The sequence below is a fragment of the Bidens hawaiensis genome, unplaced genomic scaffold, assembly GCF_021521415.1.
Source record: "Bidens hawaiensis isolate Kalapana, Puna unplaced genomic scaffold, B.hawaiensis_p1.1 tig00002477_1, whole genome shotgun sequence".
NCBI lineage: Eukaryota > Viridiplantae > Streptophyta > Magnoliopsida > Asterales > Asteraceae > Bidens > Bidens hawaiensis.
This window is the reverse complement of record NW_027491136.1, coordinates 1,642,309-1,652,079: the sequence shown is the minus strand read 5'-3', so window position 1 is coordinate 1,652,079 and position 9,771 is coordinate 1,642,309. Positions and strand designations below refer to the sequence as shown.

Here is a 9,771-nt window from a genome sequence, read left to right as displayed (position 1 = left end):
ATTCTTATTTTTAGATTGTTTCAAAATAAATATTATATTAGTATTATGTGGTACAGAAATCAGAATATGTTTTGATCCTTTATATATTATATATAAATAATGATTCTTAATGAGTCAATAGGTGCTTTAATCTTCTTGTTTTAATTTACAAATTGTAATGTAAGTTATTTATTTATTTTTTATTATCATGTATTTTATAATCAATAGACCAAATGAAGAACAAACCACTGTCCATAGGCTAAAGTTTGGAATAAAAATGAAAATGTGTGTAAGAAAAGTTATTTCAATTCGTACAATATCTTCAACTCAAAGTAACATATATACATTAACGATGATATGATCATGTCCTATATATAACTTGTTGTATTCACAATTATATAACAAACTTACCATCAAGTATCAATATACATTCGCTTATACAATTCCCTTGCCTCACTTAAACGTCATTATTCCGTTAAAAATAAAACCTCATTATTAATGGCACATGTCCCTGGTAGATCACCATTCGGTGACAACCAAAGTTCTCGTTTAGTATTCGAAGAGTTTGTGCCCCCTTCAGATTGGACTGAAGACTCAACTTGCCATTACCTCCTTGTTGATCTTCCCGGTACATCAAATTCATCTTGTTTTTACCCTTAAACTTATAGTTTAGAGACCTGAACCCATAAACAAATTTTTCTCTATTTTTTTTCCAACTTTTTATATAAAGTTAATGCATTAACTATGATTACAAAGATAATATTACTACAAAATTTATAAAAAAAATCTTAATAAAGCTATTTAAGAAGATGCACTTGTAACTTTCAACCTGTTTGACGTGTTCCTCTTTTAGGTCAAACAAGGTCCAAATCGACTAATTTATAAAAAAATACGAGAAAACAATTCTTAGTTTGGTGTTTTTTGCATTACAGGTTTTAGGAAACAAGAGCTAAAGCTTCAAGTCGATAAAGGAACCCATATATTAGTTAGTGGAGTAAGGCAGGCGACAGAGAACAGATACAAGCGGTTTGAACAAAGTTTTGAATTGCCAAAAGATGCAAACACAGAAAAGATCACCGGGAAGTTCGATGGTGAGATTCTATATATTTCAGTCCCAAAGAAAGTTGAACAACAACACAAAGAGATCAAACAAGACATCATTCAAGAACCGGAACCGGAACCAGCATCAGATGAAGATGATAATGACAAGAAATCAGATACACATGAATCTGACGATGAACAAGAACACAAAGAAACTCCAACACAATTATCAGATGAAGATGAAGATGGCAAGAAACCAAATGCATATGAAACTGAAGAAAGTGTTAACAAACATGGTGAAAAGGATCTTGAAAGAAAGAAACAAAGAACGGGTTTCGATGATAACTGGGGACAAGATGCTGAATTTCTTCTAAGGCTAGCAATGGAGAAACTAAACAAGAATAAAAAGATTGTTGTGACAGCAATCTTTGCATTTTCATTAGGGGTGTTGGTGTCTCAAAAGTTTCAGTCAAATGGGAATTGATGGAGCTCTTGAAATCAATAGTAGGAGTCCATCATGCATTATATCAAATTGTACTTTGAGAATAAAAAATGTAACACAAATTGCAAACATCAATAATGTTAAATCAGTTTGATTATGGTAATACAAAGGAACAACATATCAATTCCTCATATGATTTTGTCTCCGGATATAAAAAAGACAAGTATCAATACTATTCGTTCATTTCTTTTTCTAACTTTATATTTTAAAAAGGATCAGATGCCATACCATCGACCAAAACTCGCTATTGGTTTTAACCTCCTAAAAAAACTATTAAAAACACTTAAGATTAACGCAATAACCGTCCATATTTAGAAGGTTATCATATTAGGGTAGTAGTACTACACTGTAACACTGTAGTTTTTATATAACGACTCATTGTAACCTAATATTTATACAATCAATATACAATACATTCTATAGTGTTACCGGTTAAAAAACAATATCCCACGTCCAAATTGCATTCTTTTAAGTAAAAACAATTATATCATGGTAAGTGTGAAAATTTGAATAGGATCAAAGGAAGAAAATAGTAAAAGGGAATGCTTACTTCTAAACACTTTATTCAAAAAGTTACTTTTTTGACAAGAAAAAGGAGAGAAAGAAGGTGGAATCATGTGCCATGGAAGCATATTAGGTTACAAGTGGTTTGAGAATAGTGATATTTGCTGATGCAAAATGGAGTTGGAGTGAATGAGAATGCAAATAGATGATGAATGAATAAAAATAAAGTAACTTGATGTTTGTGACAAAGAATCTAATGCTGATGTCCACAACAAGAATTTAGTTGCTTGACTAAAAAGCAACATATTCAAATCTTGTTCTACACTTTAGCCTCAACTCCACATCTCTTTTATAGTTTTTCTACTTTTTATCCCAAATCATCTAAAAATGCGTAGAACATAATAAAAATAATATGCAGTATACATAATTTAAAACCATGAATGAGAAAAAAAAATATGTATTATACATCAGATAAAAACCATGATCGATGCCACAAATATGGTTTTGTTTCGATGTTGTAATTTGATACCGACTAAATTTGTGTTAGGCTGCCAGCTAATCACTGTAACATGCAGTTTTAGTTTAACTTCTTGTATTTGAGCGTTAACGAATTTATTTTTTGGTTTAATTCCGGTATCATAACCTACTCACACCCAAACCACATGGGTTTAACCAATTGAGTACACAGCGTTTCAAATATATTTTACTATCATTAGCTATACGAGTGCACTTACTATTCTTTACATTTATTTTTCTGGGTTTATCATCGTTATCATTACAAACCTACCCGATAACATTCGTATTCGTGTCGTTACACCGTCACCAAAGAATAGGAATTGCACTCACATTTGGATTCGTGTCGGTACTCCGTCACTAGCATAATCTTTTTTCTTTCTTTTTTTTTAGATTATTTTAGTTTGCAAAAAGAATAAGGGGATGATGAAAAACAAAGAGAAAGCATTCTTTTCTCATTAAACAAAGTCATCTCTCACCATCTACCACCACGGATGCCACCATGACGCCGGACCAACAACCACCGCCGTTGGGAAGACCTGTCCGGAAACTAGTCGTCGAAGTTTCCGACGCGCGTGACCTGCTCCCTAAGGACGGACTAGGCAGCTCAAGCGCATACGTGGTGGCAGATTTCGACGGCCAGAAGAGACGAACATCTACAGTTTCTAGAAGCTTGAATCCGGTATGGAACGAGAGTCTGGAGTTCGTGGTTTCCGATCCGAGCACCATGGATTACGAGGAGTTGGAGATTGAAGTGTTTAATGATAAACGGATGAGTAACGGCAGTGCTCGGAAAAATCATTTTCTGGGTCGGGTCAAACTGTACGGAACCCAGTTTGCCAGAAGAGAAGATGCGGGTTTGGTTTACTTTCAATTGGAGAAGAAGAGTGTGTTTAGTTGGATTAGAGGCGAGATTGGATTAAGAATTTATTACTACGATGACGTGGAAGTCACCGCCGGAGATAATATTAATCCCGATAATGCTCAATCAGCACCACCGGAGAAAGACGCGCCACCGCCGCAGCAACCACCGTTTGAAGGTAGGAAAATAGAAGAAGCTAGGGTTATGGATGTTCCGGGTCCGGGTCAAGTTCCACCTCCGGCGGAGATTCCGATGGATAATATGCACCCACCGGTAACGGTTACCGAAGAGCCTCCACCGGCGGTGACAGTACAAATGGAAAACCATCATCATCATCAGCATCAAGGGATGCCACCACCTCCGATGAATCCAGAATACCCACCGGATATGAGGAGAATGCAGGCTAGAGGAAACGAGAGAGTTAGGGTTTTGAAACGACCAGATAATACTGGGGATTACTCGCCACGAGTAATCCCTAGACGATCTGGAACCACAGAATCTGAAAGAATCCAAGCATATGATTTAGTAGACCCAATGCAATACTTATTCGTAAGAATAGTTAAAGCCCGTGGTCTCTCACCCAACGAAAGCCCGTATGTAAGAATCGGTAGCTCCGTCCGGTCTAAACCCGGGATTCCCAAGCCGGGTGAACCATCGTCGAATCCAGAGTGGCATCAAGTGTTTGCGTTAGCTTACAACAAGCCGGAGTCTGGAAACTCGTCTACACTCGAGATCTCTGTATGGGACACTCAATCGGAGAATTTCCTTGGCGGTGTGTGTTTTGATCTGTCCGATGTCCCGGTTCGTGATCCGCCGGACAGTCCTTTGGCTCCTCAGTGGTACCGTCTGGAAGGCGGTGATGATCCTAACGCTGGAGAGAAAGTTTCGGGTGATATACAGCTTTCGGTTTGGATAGGAACGCAAGCCGATGACGCTTTTCCGGAATCGTGGAGCTCGGATGCGCCTTATGTGTCTCATACTAGATCAAAGGTTTATCAATCGCCTAAGTTGTGGTATTTGAGAGTTACTATAATGGAAGCTCAAGACCTTGAGATTGCGCCTAATTTGCCTCCGTTAACAGCGCCCGATGTGAGAGTTAAAGCGCAGTTAGGGTTTCAGTCTGTACGGACAAGGAGAGGCGTGATGAATAATCGTACGGCGTCGTTTCACTGGAATGAAGATTTAATATTCGTCGCCGGTGAGCCTTTGGAAGACAGTTTGATCTTGCTGCTAGAGGACCGGACGGGGCCGGATCCGGTGCTGCTGGGACATGTTTTGATCCCTGTCGCTGCGATTGAGCAACGATTAGATGAACGCCACGTGAAAGCAAGGTGGTTGTCGTTAGAGGGTGGCCCTGGTGGATCCTACTGCGGCAGAATCCAGTTAAGAATGTGCTTGGAAGGCGGGTATCACGTGCTTGACGAGGCAGCGCACGTGTGTAGTGATTTCCGGCCTACCGCAACCCAGTTGTGGAAGCCGGCGATCGGGATTTTGGAGCTCGGTATCCTTGGTGCCCGCAGGCTATTACCGATGAAATCCAGGGGCGCGGGTAAAGGGTCAACAGACCCGTATTGTGTAGCGAAGTATGGAAAGAAATGGGTCCGGACACGAACCATAACCGACAGTTTTGACCCACGGTGGAACGAGCAGTACACGTGGCAGGTCTATGACCTGTGCACGGTCCTAACCATAGGCGTCTTCGACAACTGGCGTATGTTTGCTGACATGGCAGAGGAGAAACCCGACTTCCGGATAGGTAAAGTCCGAATTCGCGTATCTACATTAGAAAGTAACAAGGTTTACACAAACTCATACCCGTTATTAGTCTTACAACGAACCGGGTTGAAAAAAATGGGAGAAATTGAGTTGGCGGTTCGGTTCGCATGCCCGTCATTGTTGCCCGACACGTGTGCGGTTTACGGGCAGCCTTTGCTTCCACGAATGCACTATTTGCGCCCACTTGGTGTGGCGCAACAAGAGGCGTTACGTGGGGCTGCCACCAAAATGGTGGCGGCCTGGCTGGCACGGTCAGAGCCGCCACTAGGTGCTGAGGTGGTTCGGTACATGTTGGATGCAGATTCACATACATGGAGCATGAGAAAAAGTAAAGCGAATTGGTTCCGGATCGTGGGTGTACTCGCGTGGGCGGTTGGGTTAGCTAAATGGTTAGATAATATTAGGAGGTGGAGGAACCCGGTTACTACGGTTCTAGTGCATTTGCTATATCTGGTTCTAGTTTGGTTCCCGGATTTAATCGTCCCAACCGCATTTCTATACGTGTGTTTGATCGGGACATGGTATTATCGGTTCAGACCAAAAACACCTGCGGGTATGGACATCCGTTTATCTCAAGCGGAAACAGTTGACCCGGAGGATTTAGACGAGGAATTCGACACCTTTCCAAGTTCAAGACCGCCTGATCTGGTTCGAGCCCGGTACGACCGGTTAAGAATGTTGGCAGCTCGGGTCCAAACCGTGTTGGGTGATTTTGCAACACAAGGGGAGAGGGTCCAAGCCTTGGTGAGCTGGCGGGACCCAAGGGCTACAAAACTGTTTATCGGGGTGTGTCTTATGATCACGGTGGTACTGTATGTGGTGCCGCCCAAGATGGTGGCGGTGGCCCTCGGGTTTTACTTTTTGCGACACCCGATGTTCAGGGAACCGATGCCGCCGGCTAGTCTGAATTTCTTTAGAAGGCTTCCAAGTTTATCTGATAGGCTAATGTAGTGATGAAATACACAATAATAAGGTTGTTTTTAGAGTAAATTGGGTTGACATTGGGATTTATCATTTTTGAATGTTTTGAGACGAAAATAAATAGTGTTACGGATGCTCATGAACCGGTCTTATGATCAAGTGACCCGGCAGAATTTGCTTTTAGTGCAATGTAGATCCTATAATTATAATTATATTTTTACATGAAAAGAGTTATCTCGGTTTATGGCATCACCTGCTCGGCCACTGGCTATGATTTAATTTAGTTGTATCAATGCTTGTAAATGAATGCAAACAAAACAACATTGGCTATTGATATTGATATTAAATATTAATTAATGATGTGGGTCGTGGGCCAATCTTTTGGATTCTTTTTATTGGCTTATTCTCCAATAACTGAGGCCCAACCTCGGTCATAACTCATGGCTACCAACCATAGAATTTGTTGGTCCATGGCCACATTATATAATATTATAATGTCAAGTGTCTTTTTCTTTCTTTGTTTTTTTTTATTTCCTTTTTTTTTTAAATTATGGCATATCATAGAAATCTAGCAAGAAACTAGAAAAGGCAAAGAGACCAATTACGAGTTTGAGCCCACAAAATATAGAGGCCCGTCCTTAAGTTTTGTAACACTATCCATACTTCCATTATTGCATAGTCATGTATGTACTCATGTATTTTTGTTGGACTCAAGAGCATAATTCTGGAATATTTATCAAATGTCAAGTGGTTCTAAAGTAATCAACAAGGTTATATTTGTTCTATAATGATGCTGGTACCATATTTTGATTTGTTTTAACATAATTCTAGAAACTTTAACTCGCAATGGTGATAAAGATCCTTATCTCTGTTATGAAAAGAAACTTTATGGCATTCTTTATAGCCAATTATAATTGTTTATCAAAGTTTTTGAATATAGATGTTATATGTTGTTAAAAAAATAGATTATTTTATTTAAGCAAAGAATTATGTAAATTCAATCACAATCATATTTCTGCGGTGATAGCTATGCCACAATTGCAATTACTGATCCATGGTAGCTGATTACTCACGATATTTATAATTAGTGGTAGCTATGTCACAATGGCAATTGAGTGTAAGCAGCAATGACAAACGTTGTCAGTGGTAACTAAGTTACCATGATGGAGTCTTCTGTTGAAGGTTTCTATTGGGTAAGCAGCCCAGCAATTGAATCGTTATAGTTTGCTCCTATATAAAAAAGGTCTTTGGTCTACATTCTATACGTTTCAAAACGTATATTCATATGTTATTCTTTGCGAATTATCCGACTGAACCAGTACAATCAAAATGTTTCAATCTAAAAGTGATTCACACACCACTCAATTAAGGCCTATTCGATTTCTATAAACCTAAAAGTTATATTAAAATAATTCAAAAGGTGTGAAAAACATGTATTGTGATGCAGTTTTGAAAACGATCAATGGTTCAAGACACTTTATGATTAATCAAAGACGATAAATTGAACCATAGGTTTCAAGAACTCTGTTCTTATAATTCAAACTTAATCAAAAACTTATTAAACAATAAACCTTCAATCCTAACTTATACTAAAATAAAATGAGATAAACTTGGAAACGAGATAAACATATAATAATAAAAAATAATGTAACAAAAATAAAATATTCCAAATAAATATAAATGTTCCTGTTCCTGCATCATATTAATACCAGCACATATCTCTTTATATAATAGATTACAACAACAAAGATAATGATTTACAATTTGAAGATAAATGATAGACCAAATAATAATAAGTAATAACTATTAAGTTAATAAACTCGGCTAACTTGTATAATTATTTAAACGGATATTAACAAAGTAGTTGTTCATAACACAAGATGATTGTAGGCCAGAAGTCCTCTAGTTGGTGACGCACCATTTGTGGGGTATTCACATTTTTAAGGCCCCTGGTTTCATAATCTCTTTCAACCCATTATTTCATACCAAAATTAGTAAATAAAAGATTGATATAAAAGCTTGAAGTCACACTTTTAATACATCAAATTTTCTTGGGCTTTTTGCAACAACAGGTTAGTTATTCAACCTCATTTCTTGTTTAACTTTTTAATATTAGTATAACATGGTTTGGTTTGGTTCTAAGGCACAATTAATATATCACATAAAATGACAAAATCTATGGTGACAGTTAAGAAATGGGAGACACCGAGGAAAACCTTAAAAAGGAAGAGAAACAGGGAGACAAGGATGGGAAAAAAGAAAAGGTTAAAGACAAGAAGAAGAAGGAAAAGAAAGAAAAGAATCCCGCGGATAAAAATGACCCGACCAAACTAAAGGCCAAGCTTGAAAAGATTGATTCGAAGATTCAAGCGCTTAACGTTAAACGGGAAGAACTTGTCAAACAAATTGAGCAAGCTCAGGCCAGTGCTCCTGGGCCACAAGCATGAGCCTCTTGAGGTTGCTCATATATGTTTGCCTTGAAACACGTTATTTACAAAATGCAAAATTTAATCATATACTCCAATATTACCACTTGTTTTTAAGTAAAATTTCTTTTGTTTTTTTATGTCAAAATCATTGTTGTTATCAGGAATTAGGGACTGATGATGACTCTTTGGACTTAATATTAGGTATGGACCATTTTGTACCAATTTGTGAACCTTGGTTATCTTAATCAATCAATTTGGGTAATCTGTCAATGATTTATTGTATGTTAGTTTAGTGCCTCTTCTTCAGTTTCTGGAAAAAAAATTTCCTTAATTATCACTTCATATTATTATTATTATTATTATTATTATTATTATTATTATTATTATTATTATTATCATTATCATTACCCCCACCATTTTACATCCACTTATGTTACTTGATTAGACTTCATTCAACACAGGTGTTCTAGCTAATTCATTTTCTTTTTCATAATCAAGCGTGTGCATGGGTTTTTAGTTTTTAAAAAACTGTTTAGTTTTTTTGGTTTTACCATTTGAACTTGAAAATTTTGAGGAAAAAAAAAGGTCAAAAGTAATGAATTTTGGTCAAAAGTTTTTTTGTTAGTTAATAACTAACTGATTACATTAGTTTGGGCTAAAATTTTTGGTTCAAACTCTTACATAATTATAAATATAAATTACCTGATATTCAAAATAAAAAATGAAAAAAAATCGAAAGTTCGGTTCGGTTTTTTTCATTTTAAACTGCACGCAAAACCGAAACCGTACCGATAGTTTCGGTTTTTACAAAAACATAAAACCTATCGATCGGGTTTTGTTTCAGTTCGGTTTTTTGGTTTGGATCGGTTTTTCCGGTTTTATGCACATCCTTACTTATAATCATAGTTTTGATTTTCTCATCATTTCAAATCAACATCAGCAAATGACCGAATTCACCGAACCGCAACAGAATTAGTCGATGGTTTCGGTTAAGCCATAATCGACTAACTGGAAATTGCTTTCTGTATTTGGTATTGGTGTGTGATATAACTGAATTAATCAAAGAGAACTGATTATAGTTTATACACCTAGCTATTCAAAATATGTGATGTTCTTCAGACACAGCATGCGTATATTTTTAAAACAAAAGAAATAGTATTAAAGAAAACAACATACATCAACTTAAAACCACTTAGTACACACATTAACCAGTAACACCGACCCTAACTGACTCATGCACACCC

At 37.2% G+C, this 9,771-nt stretch overlaps 1 protein-coding gene and 1 pseudogene across 1 annotated transcript; both read left to right on the top strand.

Moving 5' to 3' along the window:
* Window positions 1–469: 469 nt before the first annotated feature.
* LOC143619601 (uncharacterized) lies at window positions 470–1,636 on the top strand. Its single transcript, XM_077091491.1, has 2 exons — window positions 470–607; window positions 912–1,636. Exons 1-2 carry the CDS (start codon window positions 478–480, stop codon window positions 1,502–1,504), a joined length of 723 nt encoding a protein of 240 aa, XP_076947606.1. The 5' UTR covers window positions 470–477; the 3' UTR covers window positions 1,505–1,636.
* Window positions 1,637–2,971: 1,335 nt separating this feature from the next.
* On the top strand, window positions 2,972–6,199 carry LOC143619688 (protein QUIRKY pseudogene; annotated as a pseudogene).
* The last annotated feature ends 3,572 nt before the right edge of the window (window positions 6,200–9,771 follow it).